This window comes from Halichoeres trimaculatus, unplaced genomic scaffold (assembly GCF_033239565.1).
Source record: "Halichoeres trimaculatus isolate MK-OKI-2021-1 unplaced genomic scaffold, fHalTri1.1 fHalTri1_scaffold_9, whole genome shotgun sequence".
Taxonomy (NCBI): Eukaryota; Metazoa; Chordata; class Actinopteri; order Labriformes; family Labridae; genus Halichoeres; species Halichoeres trimaculatus.
This window is the reverse complement of record NW_027437188.1, coordinates 16,783,562-16,806,213: the sequence shown is the minus strand read 5'-3', so window position 1 is coordinate 16,806,213 and position 22,652 is coordinate 16,783,562. Positions and strand designations below refer to the sequence as shown.

The 22,652-nt window shown below is 40.8% G+C and overlaps 1 protein-coding gene across 2 annotated transcripts in view; it reads right to left on the bottom strand.

Moving 5' to 3' along the window:
- limk1a (LIM domain kinase 1a) overlaps window positions 1-22,652 on the bottom strand; it is a 52,602-nt gene that overhangs the window by 13,453 nt on the left and 16,497 nt on the right. Inside the window, exon 3 of one of the 2 annotated variants that reach the window (XM_074679677.1) lies at window positions 14,098-14,236. In XM_074679677.1, the coding sequence (XP_074535778.1) occupies window positions 14,098-14,236 (139 nt within the window). Of the gene's footprint in view, window positions 1-4,215; window positions 4,405-14,097; window positions 14,237-22,652 lie in introns of those variants that run through there. The other variant, XM_074679678.1, reaches the window with a different exon arrangement.

Below are 22,652 nucleotides of genomic sequence, written 5' to 3'. Positions count from 1 at the left end.
GGGACGAAGAGATAACGCTGAAATGATTTGCAGTGATTTTATTATAGTTACTAGATTTGAAGAGAGCCGTGTGTTTGTCTCTTTGATGGTGTGTGACTGCGTATGTGTGTCAATTAGGTGCCATTCCACAAATGGGAAGGACAGGAAGAAAGGACAGCTGGACATGAAAAGAGTGTGTGACTGCATGCCCCGACACTTTGAATGCCATTTGCTTGCCATGGAGGCATGATGCACACACACACACACACACACACACACACACACACACACACACACACACACACACACACACACCCTCTCTTAAACCACATTTGCCAGGCAGCAGCTGCTATCCCCACATTAAGTTCATACTTCCTCTCCAAAATTCTCGGTACAAAGACAGTTTCAGAGCAACTGAAAAATCAAAATAAGAGCTGGCTCTCTCACAGAGACTTGTGACTGCTTAACCAACATTGATCAAAAGGCAGATTCAAGAAACATCACATGAACAGACACACACACTCACACACACCAGCAGTTCCACTTTATACCCTCACTAATCAGAGATCAGTGTGTGCCTCAAGACTCTGAGGGTGTATTTCATTATTTGTGAATTAGCTCATCCTGCTCACGAGTGCGTGACTACAAGTTAGCCGCTCATGTAGCCTCGTGGCATCAACAAGGGACAACAAAACAAACCCTGGCACATGTCTGCCTTTAGATAGGCTGCAGGAGAAACCAGGTCAATAGGCAGCACAAAGCTCATGGTTTCCTTAAATGTCAGGAACAGTGTGATGCGACCCCCCACAACAGGGTATTGTAAAGAAATCTAGACATACTGGAGAGAACTGTTAGGTTTCTGTTGCTCACTATTTATTTAAAATAACAGAAAGAGACATCTTTGTTAGTCGGGAAAAGTGTCACTAAGGAAAAGGAGAACTGTATCATTAACTATGCTATAGAGCAGCATGGGTTATTTGAAGTTAATCCCTTGGTTTATGTGTCAAATTGGTTGTAAATTGAATTTATTTTAACCTTCTTTACCAAATGTCTCAGCTAATCAAGACTTGGTTAATTAGTAAATTTATGGTAACAGAATCACTGTCGCATCAAAACATGTTTTAATATCTGCCAAAGAGTACCGTACTTACAGCCAGCAGTATGTGACCTGTGTTAAACTGACTGTTAGCACTTAACACTGGCACATATGTCATTTTAATGTAACTGCATGTAGTAGTTACCGAGCTAGCATACACACTGTTTGTGATGACAGGGAAAGTAAGCTAACGTTAGCGGGTTGTCTTTCTGTTGTATTACAGGCAAAGCATTTTATCATCTGTGGGGTTCATTTTCCTTGTTTTAACATAAGTCTCACACCCAATATATGTAAATCAGAATTCTATACCTGTAACTATTTTTATTCGTCCCCTTTAATGCGCGTCTGCAAGCCAACATTCATTTCGTTTAAGTTAGCTGCTTAGCAACTGGCAGTCGGAAAGTGGTGTTATTACATTTAAACTCTACACACTGAAAAGTCTTAAATGTTTGACCCGTTTTCATTTAGTGATTAGAATAAACACTTACAAGAGGCAATCCAATTTTATCCAAGCAAATTTTAATCAAAGGCTTATAAATCTGTAATTATGTTCTTTAATCATCTGTGGGTGTAAGGTTATAAGAGTAACGCCTGGATGCTACATATTGTCATTCCCCATCTTAACAAGCTTAAAGGATTTGACCCACTGGGCCTGGGGTGTCAGCTCCCTTCAGCTTTATTTGCTTTTAATGATTTATATGTGCCACATTAGGTTGGCTGTGGAATGTGAACGGAGTCTTTTTGGCTGTTTGGAGGAATTTACAACGCTCTACTGCTCTCTAAACAACTAAAAGGCATGTTGGTAGTAAGTCACGCACGTTTGACGACTCTTTAGGGCCAAACTGTGGGTTAGCCCCACTTGTTGACACTTACTAAGATGAAGTCTGGTAAAACACCTCCTGGGGTATCCCAACTAGTTTGCAGAGTTTGCATGTTAAAGAGTGAAACTTAAAATGACTGGACGAGGAAACTAAAGATATGAGTAATAAAACAGTCAGCCGTTTTGTTTAAAAAAAGAATATACAGAACTTCTCTTGCTTCTTTTTCATTTCTCCTGTTTTAACCAGTCACTTGGTCTCTTGTTTTCACCCATAACATTTGGTATCAACACATTTCAGATTTTCTCCACAAAACACTTTTTTTTTTCTCTACTATTTATTGTGTCATTTACCTTCCCGCTGTTTTAAATTATTCTTATTAACGTTTTTTTAATTGATTGTGTTTTTATTGATCTTGATTTCATGCCTGTACAGCACTTTGGCCAACTGCAGTTGTTTTAAAATGTGCTATAGAAATAAAGTTTGACTTGACTTGACTTTCCAAACTGCTAAGTTGGAATGAGTGTGAATTTGTGAAAGATAAAGAGCATAAGGAGTGAGAATTTTCATAAAATCATGACTTGTGAGTGTTAAAATCTCTTTCCAGACTGATGCATGAGTGTATCTGTGTGCTCTTTTGTGTCCAGTACAGCCATGTCAAAGCTTAAAAACCAAACATTATCATGAGTGATGTTAAATGATTAAAAGTTTAAATAAGAGAAAGGGAAATATGAGTTTAAAGGAAAGTGAAGTTTATATTTGATAATGATCTGAACCTAGGGCGTGCATTAGTTTGAGTTTAAGGTTTATGTAGAGCTCCACAATGAACCACATTTTCTTCTTTTGGTAGGATGTGCATCCACAAAAAATGCCTAATTGTTTAAATGATTTTTGACACACATTCAATGCATTAAACACTCAAACATTTGCTTGATGAGTTGGAGTTTTCCATCAAACCACTTGGCCAACACTTTTCAAATAACACAGGAAACTCGTGCTTCTGGTTAGACACTGTTCTGAGAAAAGCTGATACTTCTGCTAGTTGAAAGAATGTATTTATAGGATTACATATTGAGAATTTTCTTACTGTGCAGGTCTAGTCTGTCTACACCACATAAACACAGCAGGACCTGATCAGAAACCTTTGCATGCCCTCTGGTCTCATTACATCTACGAGCTCCACAGAATCCCACTTCAGAGCCGCTGACTTCACTCGTCTCTGGCTAAATGAGGAACCATGATCTCATCACAACACTGCTCAAGGTGCTTTTGAAAGACCTCAACAAATTATTGCAGATCTGGCTCTGCTTAGCCTCACGTTTGAGGTAATGAACTTCACCCCCTTCATTATCTGAACTCAAAAACACAGACCACATGTGACCTCGCTCCAAGAATCAACAGTGGGACGAGGTTTTAAGAATGACCTCATGAGGCTATTTGGAAGAAAAAGCAAAAACAGCACGTGCATTAGGTACCTGATACTCTCCCTTAGAGAAAACTACAACTGGGTCAGCTCACAAATATGTGTCAAAGGGAATTCCTCAATATCAAAGGCATGATAAAACACAATATGGTTTCAATGTCTCCTGATGCTGCAATCAAGGCTGCATGAGAAATAAATCCAAAGGACGACATGATACTGATTTTCTGCAGACCTCCTACTGTAGACATCATTCAGGCAAACACAATTAGCCAGAAAGCCTGAGAGAGAAAACAGTGAGCCACATTGATGCTCTTTGAATGGAAACCCCCTTTAGCTCTAACCAGTACAGTACCACAGTATGTACACAGGCGTCAGCTTTAGAAATGAACTGAATGTATTCATCTTCTTCCTTCCTCTTTGCTCATCTGTGCTGTGACTTGCATGAAGGTGGTAAATAAAAATAACACAGTTGCACTGACACAGTTATTGGGCTTGACAACTGTTGTCCATCTCTGAATGTGCGCACTCACACAGTTTCAAACACGACTTTTATCCCAGAGAATAATGGTCTCTATAAATAGGACACGTGCCATGGCTCATCAGTTTTTCATGACATGAAAAAAAAGAAAAACTGGAGCGCCGCGAGGAGAAAGAGGAACAGATTGGCCCGGCAAGCTCTGACCCAGTTTGAAATGACACACAAAATATGGCAGATTTCTGAATCATCGCTCAGACTCAGATTTCAAAATTAAGACATGAAAACAGAAAGTGTTCCTGCAGAGACGTACAGCAAACCATCTTCCTATGACACTGTCTGCTCCCCTGGCCCCTTGCAGCTCTTACTCTACTGTACATCACCCCTCAGAGTCCCAGTAACCTCCCATCATCAGCAGCCTCACCTTCTTCTCCTTCTTCCACAGCCTGAGACAGCAGAAGCTCCAGAAAAACAGGTCTCCCACCATGTCAGCGAGAGCCAGCGTCTCTCCTCGCTCTTCTAGTGCATTCTACCGAGGCAGCCAATTCCTCTGCTGTCACAACAAAACACTGGCAGCGGCCAAGCCGGCCGGAGAAACAGAGCCACAGGAGGAGGAGGAGGGAGGAGAGAGAGCAGCCCACGCCTCTGCAGCTGAGCTCATCTCTGAATCAGTGTCACTCCCCCCGGCTCTCCCTCCCTCCTCCCTCCCTGCCTTCCTCCTCCTCTCTCTTGCTTTTGCTATGACCTCATCGTTTCCTGTTTGGCCCTGCCTACTCTTGCACACGCGCCATCCAGCAGCTTTAACTACACGCACTCACGCCTCCCCACCCCCACCCCGTGTCTTCAGTAAATTCCACACACCTCCTCCTTTGCTCCCATGCTGCTTCTATTCCTGCAAATCACATTTCGAAACCAGTGAAAGAGACTTATGGGACATTACAAACACAACCAGTGTTCCTAGACTGATTAGTTTCTTTTCCTGAATGTCATCCAGTTGTTGTTTTGAAGCAACACAAAGCTCTGATGACAATGTTTCAAGCTAAAAAAAAGTTAAAGCTTAATTTCAAGTTAAAAGTGCAACTTATTCATTATCACCGTTATATTAAACCTACTAATCAACTATGAAGTTAATGAAATGTCTGAAAAGGAGATTCCCTGTAGTGCCTTCAAATTTCACATTTCAATCACGTACCAATTCAAAACCAACTCAAAACATCAAACTGGTGCGAAGCAGTGAAAATCTGATGTGACATTTATTGACGGTTGTAAACATAAAGGAATTTCACTGTCTTATTGTAACTTCTCCTTTTGTAAACCCCATGGGTACTTCCCTTATTTATTTCAGCCCCTGAAAATAAACAGAAAGCTTGAATTTCCATTCTTAACAGAGCGACAGAGTCTGCAGAAAAGGTTCAAGGCTGGGCGTTGAATAAATCTTTGCTTGTGTATCCTCTGACACTGTTATGCATCAACTTTTCTCACCTTGTCCTTCCTCTCCACACTCTCTCCTCTCAGGTTTATCTTTGCTGTTGCGTCATCCACTCTCCCTCCGGCCTTGACTGTGTCCTGTCCTTCTTATCTCACTGCTACCTAAAGTATGTTCAGCATGCCAAGTGTGGACCCCTCCCACACTGCGTGCCAGTGCTGGAGGGCCGTCTGACTGGGCTGATATTAATAGATGGTTAGATAGAGTGAGACGTCTGGTGGAGAAAACCTGATTAAGTTTCTGTGGGAGTGACGCTGCAGCAGGAAAAAACTCTTATCCAGCAGCATCCAGGGCAAAGGTCAATGAGCAAAAACAAAGCTTGAATAACCACATTGTGTACTTCACTTAAAGCTTCAGTAATAATCAGATAATCTACATCCTTACTTATTGGCATGTGTATACGGTTTAAGCTTTGATTCAATTATTGAGAAATGCTATTCGCAGGTTTCCCAACAACTGACCTCTGATACCAGGACAAAAAGTCTCAAAAAACATTTTTTCCTTCTGTTTCTTTTGTGTTCATTGTTATCTGCATCAGGAACATGAAGTGCTTCCATTATTTCTGAGAAAGCTTTTGTGAGGTCTAACACGGCAGCCACCTCCACTGCAGTTCACCCAGTGTCCACTTGAAGCTGGCCCCCAAAAACATGGAATCTCCCTTTAAGCCCAGCTGGTGGCACACTGTCTTCTCTGAAACAAAGCTTGAATGCCCTTTGAATCAAAGAGCCACATGCCAATCACAGAGAGGACGAATTGCTGGATGCCTTCCATAGTTGCTCTTGTTTACTGTTTTGCGTTTTTCTTCTTCGCTGGATTTATTAGCGGGGTACACTGTGTCGCGCTGCTATGGCGTCACACTACATGTGGCTGTCGGCATCCAGCTTATACGCTGCCTACCCAGAGGGGGCACGGCTGGCTGTGGAAACGCAAACAAGACCAAGCTTAACCGAGACAAGCCGTACCAAACCGTACTGATCTGAACCGGACTGCTTGGTTGAAACAGGGCTTTAGTATGCTTGAAGTAAAAAAATAAATGGAGATCAGATTTTCTTTGTAACACCACTGGGTTGAAACGCGCATTACTACACACAGCTTAGCACATGTTTTAGCCTTTAGCTCGTGCTCTATCAGTCTTCCATTCAGCTTTCTTCTGCTTTTCTGTTCTTTTTCTGTCTGACAGTTGGGCTCTACTGTCCACTTTTACAGCAAAATTAATCACAGAAATTCTTTTCAGAAGAGAAAAACACAGATCTCACAGCTAAACGGTGTGGTGTTGTTATAGAGACTTTTACGTGCCGTACCTCAATCCAGTCTTGTCTAACTTGATCAGGAAGCTAAGATAATAATCTATTTTAGTGCTGATAATCTCATTTCAAATTGTGGATTATGATCCGGCATATATCTAGTCAGGGGGCACCAATTACAATTTTCTGGCTGATCACCGATCTTTAAAAAGCCTGACCTGCCAATACTGATTTGGGACGATACTGATTTTTATTTTTCATTTTTTATAACTGACAGCACATACCTTCACTCCTTTATTGAAAATCATTGAACACTACCTGTGAAACAATAAAATCTTTTTGTTTTAACTTAAACAACCAATAAAGAGTTCTGAGTTTTAGGTCTCCAAGAGCAAAAAGCAACAATGGTTGGCTGTCAGACCTTCCCAGAGGTATATAAGATCAGTTTTATATGTAAGGATGGGCTGATCACCAATCCCCAAAAATTAAGAAAATCGGCACCGATCGATCGGCTGGCAGGTGAGACTTCTTCAAGGTTACTTAGAAACTCCTCACAGCCCTTTAATGTAATTTCGCATGATTGGGGATGCTGCAAATCTGAATGACGACGTTTATGTGTGTAACTGTTGGCCAGGTTGTTGGGCGACTCCACCCCTTTATCTGCTTTTTTGGAAATTAGTCACATTTTCAACATGATTACCACCATCCTCAGGTTTTTGGTGATGTGACCAGAATAACGTCTACATTTTGCACAGTGCATGGCTTAACCATAGCTCATGGGTTAAGAATAGAGACAGTAATCAGGAAAATGAGAATAATCTGTACTTGGGTCTTAAGCTGGGACTCATTTAGCCTCTCTCATTGTGTTATTAATGATGACTGCTTAAAATAGAGTCCAGAAATACATTTTTGTAGAGCAAGAATTTTTCCTACAGCAGTTGATACCTCTGCAGAAAGAGCACTGCCTCTGTTTCAGCCAAAATTAGACTGCTAAGAGGAAATAAGAGTGTATGAAGAGCTAAGATGAGAATCATAACAAAAACAAACATCTCTAAAATGCTCTGCAGACTTGGATGATGATTATACAGAATACAGCTGCTTTATTGTACCATAGTTGTCAGTTGTGTTTAGAGTGACCCCATATGGACTAACCTTTAAGCTTCAAACTATGTTTCAGTAGAAGTGGTGAAAGTGTATTTTTGATAAAGTGTGATTAAGTCTTGTTAAACCTGCTTGCAGTCAGACTGAAAGTGAAACCTAGCAACCCACAGTGGTGTTACTGGGGGGATTTTAGCCCACAGAGGCTGCTGCTTTCGTCACAGTGCCCGCAGTGGAAAGAGGAAACGTCTGCCAAGAGTTTATAACATTTAATTGTAGCTTTAATTTTTTAGTGTTGATATTGACTGCAGTACTGATTGAGCAAATAATCACAAGCAGGAGCAGTTCATCTCAAGGTGACATGATCAAGACAGTGAGTCTGACCTCAGGAGGTATTTCAACAAATAATTACAAGCAACTCTTTTCTCCTAAATATTACACAAAACAAGTTTCCACAAAGTGACACAGAGCTGTAGCAAGACCAGACTGACCGCTGTGTACAGCGTCGCCAGTGAGATCACCAGCAGATAATCCTGTTGCTAAGAAAACAACACCACAACTTGAACAGCAACACCATCTTAACAAAAACTATTTCCCAACATTTCTTTCAAACTTCTGTCTTCACTTAGAGGGGAAACTGCCCCCTCAACCACAGAATGACCTCGAACCAGAGGGGGGGATAAAGTTTACAGTGAATCTGGGACTTTCCACTGCTTCTAAAGATCAATCTCAAAAGATGGTGTATGTTAGTCATAGAATGTGTGATTTTTGTTCCTTAATGTCAAGGAACACGACCCTTCACAATTACCATAACAGAAATAGATGGCTGGTGAAAAATGGTATGGAGGCAGAAGTACAGCACATAACGTAATACTCAGATAGTGTGATCTAAGTTTCATAATTTTCCAAACATGAGATTAGAAAAAGTCCCACTGAGTCTTAAAGGAGCTTGTGATTTCAGGGAAATGGCCTGAATTTCACCTTCAAGTTCTCCTTCCCTGAAATACTGAAAAGAAATAAGAAACAAAGAAACTTCCCCAGTCTTAAGTGCCACACAGTAAAAAACGAATATAACAGATTCAAGATTCAGACACTGAGTGAAACCATTAAAAAATAAAGTCACTAATGTACCATCAGAAGTTTAGGGCTGTAAGGAAAAAAAACAGGAAATAAACATCTAAAAAGTAACAATAATAATTTTTCTGTAACCTCAAAACAACCTAAAACCTTTGGCCTCACTTCTAACATGTGCCCAGTGCTCAGGCTGACTATAAGGTGGTGTCCATCTATGACTAACATAATAAACATAAACATAATCTTTCTCAATCCACACAAGCTTCTGATTTCCACCAGTTTACTCAGACTCTTATAAATGTGAAAGTTCGTGAAACAGTAAGTACTTGAAACCCTCTTCTCAGCACTTTTTTCCCTTTACATGTCAAATTTTAGCATTTTGAGATGTTTGTCCTGCATCTTGCTCCCTCATACTGTGATTTGGCTTCTCCACCTCATCACAGATGAGGGCAGAAACTTGACTCGCCAAGCTCAAGAGATCTATTTGTGAGCCCTCATTATGAAAATTTCACAGATAAACAAATGCCAAAAGTTAGAAAGGTAGTTGGAGTCAGTATTTCCAAATTGACAATAGACTTAATAACACCTCTTCAGACCCCAGTTGGAGGTTGTCACCAAAACTACATCCATGTTAACACTGTCTGTGGAGCCAAGGTTGCTCTGAAAGATAAAACAATATAAGTGAGGAACTGAGAAACTAGAAGCGTCTCCCAAACTCTGCACATTTAACAGGCCCAGGTCGATGTCTGGCCACGCTCCCATCAGCTGGCTCTCTGCCCTGAGCTGTTTGCAGAAAGGACGACTGACTCAGAAGTGCATGTGAAGATTACTGCACATTCATCTGTGCTGGACGGACAGAGTGAAGGAGAGGTGGTCCAGGGGAAATTCAATTGCTTCACTTAACTCGGTATTCAGCACATAAATCTGCCAGAGTCAGGTGGTAAATAACTGTCTGACGTCCTCTGGCTGAATTATTACCTGCTTATTCAAGGCTGAAGCTGCTGACCAGAGCCTAAACTACAGATGCACCAACACACACCACCAGCATGCTTATACTGTACAACATCACATAGTTGTCAAAGACCTTACATGTACTAAGAACAATGCCCCCACCTACAGGGTGGTTGTGGTTATTAACAAATGATGAATGAGATTAATAATCACATTTTACAAACTGCAACATGAGAGGGTAGATAAATACAGTGGGTGTAAGAGATGTTCACAGGCTGATTATTGGCTGTGACATCAATGAAAACTTTAGGAGACTTTTGACCAGATGTTCTTGGATCTCTGTCATCAAAGGCCAGATGACGGTAGAAATCAACCAGAGTTTCTCACAAAGAGCGACCCTGTTGGTTGTTGACTTTCATCGGGATGCATCTTTTGCAAAAGGCTTCAGGCTGTTATCAAATATTTGAAAATATTTTGATATGTATGAATGAGGAACTAAACTTGGAGGCATGTCTGAGAAATTTGTATCTCAACAGCTGTTGTCTCGATATCCAGCAACACGCTTGGCCTACGGTCACCACCTCATGGCCTGCTTGCAAGAGTGTAGCCACTGTCTGCATAATGCTGGTAGATGGTTTTATCTGGACTACAAACTGAAACCAGAATACTACAGATAAAATCTGGTTCTCCTCTGAAACCCTCTCTATTTTTAGGGAGAGGTTAAAAAGAAACCAAAACTGAGAGATTATAAATTTATTCACTTGGGGGTTTAAAAAGAGCAGTGACTCTGCTGCTGATTTGATGTATGGCTCAACTTCTAATTGTTCTCCACAAACCTTGATGATCTGTTAAAACCCTCCTTGGTACCCTCAGTGAATATGCATAGGAGTTAAAGGTGACACTTGTGTAGGGTAACAGATGCTGGCTCCTCTTTAAGCTGCCTGTGCTGTATAAGGGGGTTTACTGCACTATTGGAGGATGGTGAAAGTATATAACACATGTTAAGCGTTGGACAATGGACACTGGATTTCAATGGCCGATGACAGTCAGGAAGCAGGTCTGTCAACATCTGCTAAAAAATATCGGCATCACATTTATTAGCCAGCAGTAAGTTTCAGATAGATTTTCATCAATTTGTGAAATGGCAAAGTACTTTAGGTTTTGCTATAGATTTCAAAACATGTCATCTAGTTACACCTGCAGCAATAAAAACTGTCTTATTCTGTCTATCATTACAGAGTTTATATTACCCACCACCCTGAAACTGTTCATGGCTTTCATTTAGGATGAAAAAAAAAAGTGTTGTAGAGATGATGGTGACAAATGAAATAAAGCAGGATGTAGAATATGGGGTGCAAAATAGATATTAGGGAAACAATTTACTCTGCCAAACAACAGCCGCATTGTCACTACTGGCTGCAGATATGAACTGTTCACTTTTTCAATCTGCTTTGTTAGTGCAGACATCAGCTGATGATTACAAAAACATTACATGGCACTACTTCAAATGTTAAGCATCTTGGTCCACTATTGACCAGCTTAAAGGTCCCATATTATGCAAAAATCACTTTATTAAATCTTTTAGTGAAATTTGTGGGTCTTTGGATTTCCTCCCAGCCCTCAAAATGTGGTGTTTAATGACAAAACCTGTATTTAGTAGTACTTGTAAATGTAAAATCCTGACTTAAAATGAGCTGTTCAGATTTTGGGGATTTGCCGACATCAGCAATTCCCTTTTTTGACCAAATAGGAGCAAGTCTGACCTGATTGGTCCACCGGAGCAGATACCCCGAACCCCCTCCCCGCAGATTTCTCTCCAGCAGTGGGGAGGAGAATGCTGAAGTTGAAGAGCCATCACTGCTCTGTTTTTGGCTGTAAACAGCCACATAATTCCATGCACAAGCTTCCCATCTGGAAAGAAGACAAGACTAAGTGGCTAGAGTTAATTTATCAGGGAAATGTGCCAGCTACACTCAGTAAAACTGTGCATGTGTGTGCTAGTCACTTCACGCCCGACTGCTTTTCCAACTTTGGACAGTACAACAGAGGGCTAGTGAACAGACTGGTCCTGAATCCAGGCGCATTACCAACCATCCGCAAACAAACCTGGGACCCTGGAAATGCGAGTATTTTAAATGCCGTGTGCTGTGGAGCAGATGTAAGAGCTTTTCCTCAGTGTTCCCCCTGTCTCTGTGTTAGCTCCAGGATGCTAACTTTAGCTGCGGTTAGCCTGTTTTTTTAGCCTGTAATGTTACGGTAAACGAGCTTAGCTGTTTTCTAAACATTGTGCACTCGGAGCTCTTGGTGCCTCTCTCAGTGACGTGGAAGAGCGGGGCGGTATCAGCGGTAGCTCATTTACATATGAAGGCCACACCCACTAAATCAGAGCGTTCTGAACAGAGGGGCTATGAGAGCCTGGAAACAATGCTGCTGTGCTTGATATATTGGCTTTTTGGACCAAAACATGTTACTACCATTTCATGAAGCCATCAATGATCCATATTAAACTGCAGAAAAGAAGCATAATATGGGACCTTTAACGCCCCAGGTTTCAGTACCTGCCCGTACCTGTCAAATCAAAGGAGCCGCTGATGAAAAACCTGGCTCCATAACAACTGAAAAACCTTAAACGCAAACCTCAAAGACTTGCTTGTTGCCAATATATTAAGCTTTTATTGGGTTTCCCTAGAGATCTATAAACTGTCAAACTAAGAGCTAATTAAAGTAAAAAATAGCCTTTTGGTGGGAGTAAAAGAAAGCTGGCTGTTATCTAAGAGCAAAAATCCCTTAAAATGCTCTCATAGCTTCTTCTTTGTGTCAGGCTGACCATAAGAACAACATTTCCAGCTGCAGGCTCTGACTCACATCTTTATCATGGAGTGTGGGGTGAATTTAGTGACTATTACAGCAGCTTTTCAGGGGAAATGCCATCAGTAATTTCAAAAATAGGTTGGTGATTTGCTGCTAATCCACACAAAGTGACTCTGACTTTGCAGTACTAAAGCTGCCGTCTCCTTCATTCTGGGCGCAGTATGGAGGGGGAGATGACCTTGGTTTTTCAGGGCTGCTAACTAGTACAAATGGACCAGCCATCCTTGCGATTAAAGCCATTTTGGCTGACTAGTCTCAAATTTGCTAAAGTGTACCTGCAAAGACAGTCAATCAGAGTTTCAGTGGCAGAGGAGTAATAAACCAGAGGAGGAGGAAGAAGAGGAGCGGCAGTGCAGCCATCTCTTCACCTAATTCACTTTACAGTCTCCTCCATGTTTCATTACTGAGATTGCACAGCAAAGGGCAAGCTGTCTGAAGGCTGTGTAAATGATAAAACACACACTCAAGCACACACACACACGCACACACACACTTAGAGATGCAGAGAAAGGCCAAGCCATGAATGATTTCTGTTCATCGCGGCCATGACACATGACCTGCCACAGGCTGATGCGTCCAGGAGGCAAATGTGTCAAAGAAGATTCTTTATGTGCAGCGATGAACTCAGCTTTTTATTTTGACCTGTTTTTCCCTGTTCGATGCTCACAAGCGGCCTGTGAATTATTGATTCAGTCTGGAGGTTTGGTTTTTTGGGTGGCTTTAGATGGACCCATCGCCTCAGCTATTCACAAGACATTTGGTACCAGCTTTTTTTTTTCGACGATTTTTAAACATTTTGTAATCTGCTGCTAATTGATCCTTCTAATGAATCAGTGTGTCCTGTGGATAAATTCCTCTAGCCCTCAGCCAAGGCAATGGCCTGAGATTCGTTTTTAAGCAGAATCCTGAAATTTGCACTTTTCTGCCTGATCAGCGCTAACACAGCCTCAGCTGCATCTTTTTAACCACCTCAGCAGAGTGGACTTCATTTGGAGCAGGGGGATTAACACGCAGGCGCAAAAAACAGACTACAGGCCTTCAACACTGCATCAAATCTCCATCTTTCTGAGCTACTGCTGGTCATGCACAACAGAGAAATGATGTCCTAAGACACATACAAACAACATGTTTCATTACAGTCATACAGTATTCATAAGTTTCTTCAAACCTTGAATGTGTGTGATTTAATCAGCATCCCACAAATAGAAACATAACTCTCTTTCGTAGCCTGTTTCATGTCTTCTGTATAATGCAGCAGCACTTATCAGCAGAGGCTCACTCTTTTGTGTCTCTGCTTTCACTGTCTTTGACCACATGAACCTGTCTGCACTCCTGTGTCAGGACAACAGCTCAAACTTTCACTGGTGGCATGTGAAACAATCAGACAGAGTCCTCAAGGTCAGTTACAGGTCTGGCACACGTCCTACATGCATTGTGTAGGTTGACACACCTACTGGTGAGGCTGTAATTGTATGTACTTGTGTGTGCATGCTGTGGGTGTCACATCCCCTCAATGCAACCTGAGCTTCATCAGCAAACAAAGACCTGGGGAGAGATGAGAGTCAGCGATGGATCCTCTTACCATGATGAGGCCTGTGGTGATCGGGTCGTTGCAGCCGTGGCACAGCTCCCCAAATTTGGCCCAGTAGTCCCTCTTACAGAAGAGCCGTCCATCTTTCTCATAATACCAGTTTGAAAGTGAGGCGCTGCACTCACAACACCTGACAGGAGAGAAAACACAAGAACCAGCTCCATTAACAATCATGTCACTTTACAACAACTTCTTTGTTTATCAAATTATTTATTTCTTACATTCAAATAGCAATGAACATGAAGTGGCACAGACATGTCCTGCTATGCTAACATGAAGTTAAAAACAATTCTCAACTGTTATCATTTGTAGTTCTTAGAGTAAATTTCTTTTATTTTGCTACTAGATAATAAAGTTACAGTTACGAGTGAGCAGAGCTTCGGGTACCATCAGTATGACATTAAATCAGCTGCTAAACAATCACCAGATCCTAAAAAATGCCCTTTAATTGAGGGTGTTATTGTATTGACAGAACATTATACTTTGTTATGATGTTCCACACTTTGTATACTGTACTTTAAACCTCCTAATTACACCCTTTTGGGCCCATAATTATAGTTTTTGCTTTAATGATACATCTTAAAGTAGAAACAACACTCAGCACACCAGCTGAGGTAAAAATAAACAGATGAGCTCACACAAAAACATGCAACTTAGACAAGCCTAAAAAAAACACACAGAAACATATAGACAAAGTAGCACTAACACAGCATACAGTACATTCTCGTTGATCTATGGATACTGTGTGAAAGAAATTCAACAACCAAAACCAGTTTGTCATTTAGTTGTAAATTCATGCAGACAGGTCTATTTGGTCAAAGAAATTCTGCATTTTTCAGAGAAAAATGGAGAATAAACAACGTGGAAAGCTGCACACCTTCTAAACAATCAAAGAAATTCATAACTGTTGGAGTACTGTTTGCAAAAAAGCAGTATTTATGTATCTCAACCAGTGGCTGCTGCTGGTCAGTCAAGGAGGGGAAGCTCATTTTACCCGGCCTACATCATAAATTTGTTTATTTATTTAAATGTAAATTCAACCCTCCGTTCCTTTTTAAGAAAATGATCTGTGACCCTGTCGTACCAACCAGGTGTTGCTCCAGTAGAGGGTTATACTTCAAGATCGCTGACTGGCTCATTTCACTGTCAATCAAAAAGGGATACGGTCTCAGACAGATCATCCAATCATCATGAAGAAGCCCAGCGTCCAGGCCAGCCCACTGCCTCATAGACCCCCAGAGACGCTGAGTGTCCGATGGGCGGGACAAAGCCCAGGGTTTATCCAATGATGGTCCAGTTTCCACATTGGAACAACCCACTCTACACTTCTCCACTGAAGTCAGAAGACGCTCAGCGTCCGACTGTGTTAAAGCGCTGAGACGCTGCTGGGATGAATGAGAAGGAGGTCGAGCCAGTTACCTGTGATATGTAGCTGATTCTTAACAAAAGAAGAAGGAATTCTAGCGCATATTTTGTCAATGAAATGTACACACAGCAGTCCATATCACCACTTTTTAGGGACATTTTAGAGGAAGCTGAGCTTCCCTTGCAGTCTTAGAGCAATCGCCACTGATCTCAAGTGCTAATCAGGACAGAACACTGACAATGATAGTAAGCTAAGCTAAATATCTTCCACTCACTGAGTCTGTAAGTTAGCCCAGCCTCACTTTTTTTCACTTTGTGCCTTTCTCAAAGTCAAACTGTGTTTTCAACATCTATTTTTTGTGTTTTACAATCACTTGTGTGTTTTTTTTTTTTTTTTTTTTTTACCTTTTTTTACCTTTTTTTAAACTGTTAATGCACTCTGATAGCTACTGAGCACTACATCAGACTGATTAGTCTGAGAAGAACTGTCTGGTCTGCCCATCTGTCACCAGTGTTCAATAGCAAAGCTGCTCTAAAAGTCCAGAGAGATGTCAGCCTGATAGACATCAGATCCTGGGAGCGTTAAAGAAGGATGACATATTCCCAGATGGACAGTGGGGGGGGGAGTGGTAAGATGATGATGTAGAGCTCATGAGGCAAAAGAAGGTGACAAACACACACACATCTTAAGCACCGTTACGAGCAAATAACTACATCAATTGACTCACAATCAGGAGTCGTAGTCAAAATAATAATAAAACATGGATGTAAATGTTGTTAAGTATCATGTAGCTCAGGTCCAATATGCTGAACACAACATGCAAAAAAATGCTTATCTCTGCATTTTTGTCATGATGTGTTTGCATGTCATGGTGGCTAAGTGGGCACATTTGCTCAGCATGTGGCCATAAACCAACATGTGTGCTAATCTCTGTGCTTATGTTAAAAGCATTTCTGTACGTGTGAGTTAGTGCTCTTGAGTTTGCGTGCTTACAGGCTCCGTTGTTTCTAATCTGTATAAATCTCTGTGTCTATGCCTAAGTGAGTGTCTCCAAACGGAGGCACTGTCCAGACAATCAGCAGTCTGGACTTGTCTATGATTAGAACAGCTTCAAACTAGGGCTGCTTACTTCAAACTGTATTTAATATTGTGTTTATCAAGGATAATCTGCTAATGGTTTGACTAACATTCACCATTTTTATTTCTTTCCTTGTAGTGACACCACCAAGTTTACAGTCGGCCTCTGATGTGAGAATTGTGGATCCCGTTGCATGCAACTGTTGTGCATAAATCCGTTTTAACAAACATATCTCTTGCTTTCCCTCAGCCAGATTCATACATACTTAGTCTGCACAGTTTTATGCTTTCCTTTACATTTGTCTTCACTTGGAAAGAGACAAATAGACACATCACTATTTAAAATGTTTGAGGCTGGTCAGTAAAGCACAGTAGTGAAGGACACGTTAATATATTCAACAGAAGAAACAACTCTCTATGACTTTGCCCAGGGGCTTGTACCTGCACATGCACACATGCAACCAAGTAGCACACACACATTCGCACAATTTATTTATCAGATGTACAGAGACACACACCCTCTTCCCCGGCATCTGCATGCAGAGCTTTGGTGCAGCTCAGCAGATTGTAGCAGAGCTGCTTCAGTATGCAGCACGTTTGGGGGAGACGGCGGGAGGTGGAGGGGGGAGACTTGGAAGTGGGTCAAGGCTTTCAGGAGACGTCCGCAGCGCTGAGCCAGGAGCGACTCAGCTGTCTTGGCTTCCTGATGCTCGATAACAGCCTTTCAGTGCACATGCACCCTGCAAACCCCCTACTGGGGCAAAGTCATACCCAGGGAGGGCACACACAGGTGCATATTCACACACGCAGAGGAAGGAGAGATCTTAACGCTCTAAGGTTCAGTTCCTTTAAAGTGAAAGCTCTCAGAGCAGGACAGGGAGTGGCAGCACAGAATTAAAGATATGGGTGAATACATTAGTGACTCCCTGATGGAAACATCAAATTTCTGCCTCCAGGATAAGAATTTATCTCAGAGGTGACAGAGACAGACGACAGAGCTCAGCTACAGCTCAATATTTTCCATGAATGTAAAAAAAGAAAAAGAAAACCTTTTGTAGCAATACAATTTGTATTTCCTTCTTCTGGTTGTATGTGCTGATGTGTGTTTGTGCTCACGCTTTGGCATTTTTGTGAGATGGTTTGTGTGTGCATCAGCATGGACTCTTAAGAGGATTATCGGTGTGAAAGACTCAGAGAGAGTCTTCGCTCCCTCTGCTATGATGCTCCAAAAATCTAGCTTAATGAAAAGCTTAGCAACCACCACCACATCAGTGTACAGTAACATAATGATGCTGACGAACTTATCGTTATTCCTGCTCTGGCAAAGCAACCAATAGCAATGTTTATGGTCAAAGCAAAGGAGTAAATCTGTGAGAGTTCAAACAATGTCACATGAGAAAAAAAGCTGTAAGGATTAACAATAGAGCAGCTAATACACAAATGGTTGTCATGGACGGGTTAGAGGGAGGAAGGCAGATTTGAGACGCCATGAAACCCATCTGGAAACCCTGGGGGTCAGGAAACAACCAATAACAGGGAAGATGAGAATGTGGGGTAGACTGGGGGTAAGTAAATCTGCAACTGTCTGTCCCCCCCATCCAGCTCAAATCCCTTATGGAAAACGCTAAAAGTGTCTGGGAGAGTAATAAATTCCTTTTCCAGGTCAAGAGGAGGCCGCCTTTTCCCCTACCTCTCACCTTCTGCTGTCTTTTAACGTTTGATTCCAGCAGGGTGCTGTCACAGTGATTTACTCTGTATGAGTTACCAGACAGGGTAGTTTCATACTCACTGAGGGGATGTTTAATCTTTTGGCTTATTTGGTCCAAACTGGGACCCTTTTAAGAGTCCAGAGAAATTGTAAATGTGAACAGTCTGAGATTTAAAAAAAAGGAGGAAAAGAGACAAAATTTTTACCAGTACACTCACAACTCTGAAAGGCTAGCAACATGGCTGTTTAACAGTGGAAGGGGAGGGTATTATACTTTTCCATATTTTAAACATGGCAGAAAAGTAACAATTCTGTATGTACTAAATAAAAAATGTAAGAAATGTTTCTGACTGCTAACAGAAATGCCTGAATTTGTCTGCAAACTGATTCTGAAAAATATTACAAATAGACATCTTCACAAGATCTTCACAAGCCCTGCTGGAATGATGAGGTTATCACATAAGGATCTCACATCTCCTGACACCTTCATCTCCCAACTTAGCAGCCATAAAACACCAAGATCTGCTAATGTTGAACCTCCAACAGACCTCCAGAGGAGGCGACAGGAGCTAAAATGAACTGGTTTTAGACGGGGGATGATGAAATAAGGGTGTCTAAAACACCAGTGTGACGACAACAACAGGTATTTTATTTAGCTGTAAATGATGATGACGAATCTATTTCAGGGGTACCAGAGAGACAATAGAAATCATTAAAAAGGCATTATACTCCTCTTTAATGTCTTTGCATACCTGTTAGCATGCTTATATTTGGCAATTCGTGTTTTATTTAAAAGTTGGTAGTGCTAACTAAAGATTGTACAAAAACTTTTGGCTGAGAATTATAACAGTCACAGTATTACAACTATGCATTCATGCAGCTTCACAGCTTGAAAGAGGGTTTTTTGAGATGTTTTGCTCTGGACCAAAGTAGTGGTCTATCCAACATCACTGTCCTTAGAGTCATGCCATGAGTGTGGCAAAAGACACAAACTTTCTTCCATTTCTCTGATCTAATTTGTTGGTCCTGTTGAACCATGTCAAAAACACTTAATAAAAAAAAATACTTTCATACATGTGAAATGTTACAAGGCATTAAAATGAAACATTCCTTTTCCACCAAGTTTGTTGTCAATCTTGAATTCTGAGTGTATGACTTTTGTGAATATATTGAACATAAAGGAAGAAAAAAAACATTTTAGTCAGATCGAGTATTTGACTTTTGGGGGCATAACCAAACATATATGTGCAAGTGTGTGTAGATGAAAAGATGTGTATTTAAACATGTATTTTAATATGCTGGAGTAATTGTCCATGTTGCTCTTTAGAACGTCTGTTATTAGTCATTTTCATTACTCTCAGGGAGTTCATTCATTGGACAGTTTTATGATGTAATATGTTGTTGAAAGACTAAGCTCACTAATCATCAGGCTGGCAGTCTGACCCAGGTCAATACCCAACATGATGAATCTGTCCCCTGCTGATATGAAAGAGCTGAAGCTGAATGAGAAAAACATCAGGTCTGACAGGATGAATGGAATTTCATCCTCATGGGATTGAACTTGGAAGAGGATGAAAATGTAAATATATTGAACTAGATATAATGAGTCACAGATGCTTAAACAAAGGGGAAAAGGATACAGTATCCACTGAGCACACAGAATAACAATAAGGAAAACATAATGCTGCATTATTTATTTCTATCTATCCATATATACGTGTGTGTGTGTGTGTGTGTGTGTGTGTGTGTGTGTGTTTGTGTGTGTGTGTGTGTGTGTGTGTGTGTGTGTGTGTGTGTGTGTGTGTGTAGTTTATGTTGTATGAATGCTAAAATTCAAAACATCTGATAAACTGAATAAGCTGCTGCTTTTTGTTAAATCAAATATCTTTGTGCTTTAGATTTTTGGTAAAATATTAAAGGGATTTTAATCTTGAGCCCCAGGCTACGGGTAAATGTGTTTTTATATATTTAAATATTTAATGCTTTTACACCTAAGGGATTATCATTTGAAAAAAAAAGTTATATCATTATGAGGAAAAAACAATATACTTGATACCAGCCAGCAATAGTTTACCTCCAAAATCAATAAGGCTGAGGTTGTGCTGGAACACACCCACACACACACACACACACACACACACACACACACACACACACACACACACACACACACACACACACACACACACACACACACACACACTGAGGGAAATGCTAGAATTGTTAATGGACAATTAATGATTAATGTGTGCTAAATGTTTCCATTAATTCAGCTGCTGATCTGACACACAAGGCTATGTGGTTTGACAACAGTGAGGTCTCAAATATGAGTCTGCCCTGCAGCTGTTCAGTAAAAATAAAAGCTAATGAATGTCAGTTTTGTTAAATTATTATGTTTGAATATTAATTTCATATTAAAAAAATTATTGAAAGCCAAATGGCCCCAACGTCAGGATTAAACTCAGTCTGATCACAGTTCCAGGGTGAACGACAGTTAACTGATAAATGCCAGTTTATGAAATTTATGTTTCTCATCAAAAATCTGGTACTGAGCAAGAAAAATTACTATGAATATGATTTTAGTTGTCTACTATAATGTTAAAATGAAATATGACATGATTTTAGACAAACTGACCCAAAAATAGGGAGAAAAAAAATGATATCTATGGCAAACTGACGTGCTCAGTACAACAAAATCCATATAATAAAGTTTAGAAATGAAATACTCTAAATATGCTTAGGGGTTATATTTAATAACAACTTTTCAATACCTGTCATGATATTGTGGTTACACCATTTGACAATTTAATGGGACTGTTTTTTCAATTGGTTAAAAATGGTAAAATGTCATATAAAATACTGTGACACCAACAGAAACACAAACTACACATTTAAACAAACATCTAACGTGTTGTACTAACAAGATTAAAGCTTGTTTTATACCAACATTTTATTAGTCACTGTCCTTCCAGCACAACTAATACATTAACTAGACAGAAAGAAGTAAATCCCCAAATTTTAAATCAACAAACTACAACTATTTATTTATAAAAGGAATCACCAAAAAAATGAATGAATCATCAATAATGATTATTATCTATACTTATTTATGCTCAGCTCCAGCAATTCTCTCAGACTACAGATTTGTTTTTTTAGACAGGACCTTGAATGCATCATGCTCAAAGAAAACAAACCCAGAAATTAATCAGACTCCCACTCAGACCTTGCTGACCACCCAACTCTTTGTGTGTGTGTGAGTGTGTGTGGGTGTGTGTTTGCAGACGTAGCCACAGGTCACCAAATGACGTGCAGGCTGACACAGCTACAGGAAGCAGGAGGAGACAAAAAGGAAGCTGCGTGTAAGTTTTGGTGGAGGTGTGAGCAGGTTCATGACCAGCTGACAGATGCAGAGCTAAAAGATTTACAAGGGGCCACACCTCTGAAACACATACACACAGACACACACACACAGGGACATGTGTGTGTGAATCTCCTTATTAATTATTAAATCTTCCATCATCTGCGTCAGGCTCTGACGGTCATCCATCTCCTTTCAATCTGCACCGACAGCAGAAAACGCTTATGAGTTCTTCTGATCGATAAACCAATACACGCTCTGCTCAGCCTGAAAGTGAAATCAGGACAAAAGAGACAATAAATGTCAGGAGTATTGAGCCTGAAACAAATGTGTCTACTGCAGGCCAAAAAAGTGCTCAGCTGGATCTGAATGGACTTGCAGGCTAAGCTAAAATCCTCACTGGCAAAAAGGAAAAAGCCTCTGGGAAAGAGAGCTGGGGGTTGTGGGTAAAAGGAATGTACAATCACACATACACAGACACACATGCGGGTGAAAGTCAAGCCAAGGAGATGGCAGACATGTCTGGGGGAGACCCCCTTTTTCCCCCTCAGAGGAGACACAAATAGAGGGAGATTCCTGGACTGGAGCCAAGATTTCCACTTCTAACATTTTCCAGAAACAAACAGGAATTCCCAAACGGAGTATCATACGTGTGTGACTAGAAAACAATCCGTCTATTAGTCTAATCTGACTGAAAGCATTAATCTGATCCGTTCAGTGCTCCCTCGTTGACACACTCTCACATTCAAGGACACATTTGTCCCATTCCCATGAGCCTCTTTTTTGTTTCCTCTCTTTTATCAACCCCCAACTTTCCCTCCCTCCTCCTTCTCCATGGCAACACAGGATGCCACAGCGATGATGTCATCCCCCCCCACACAGACACAGGGGCATTACCTCATCACCCTGTGTTAATCTTACTGATCTCTTTTTCTATCGGCTGGTTTCAACAGAAGCTCAGCAGCATTTACTCTGACATTAATTCTGTGAATAGATATTTTTTATACACTCTAACACAGCCGAGGAAAACAAGCTGC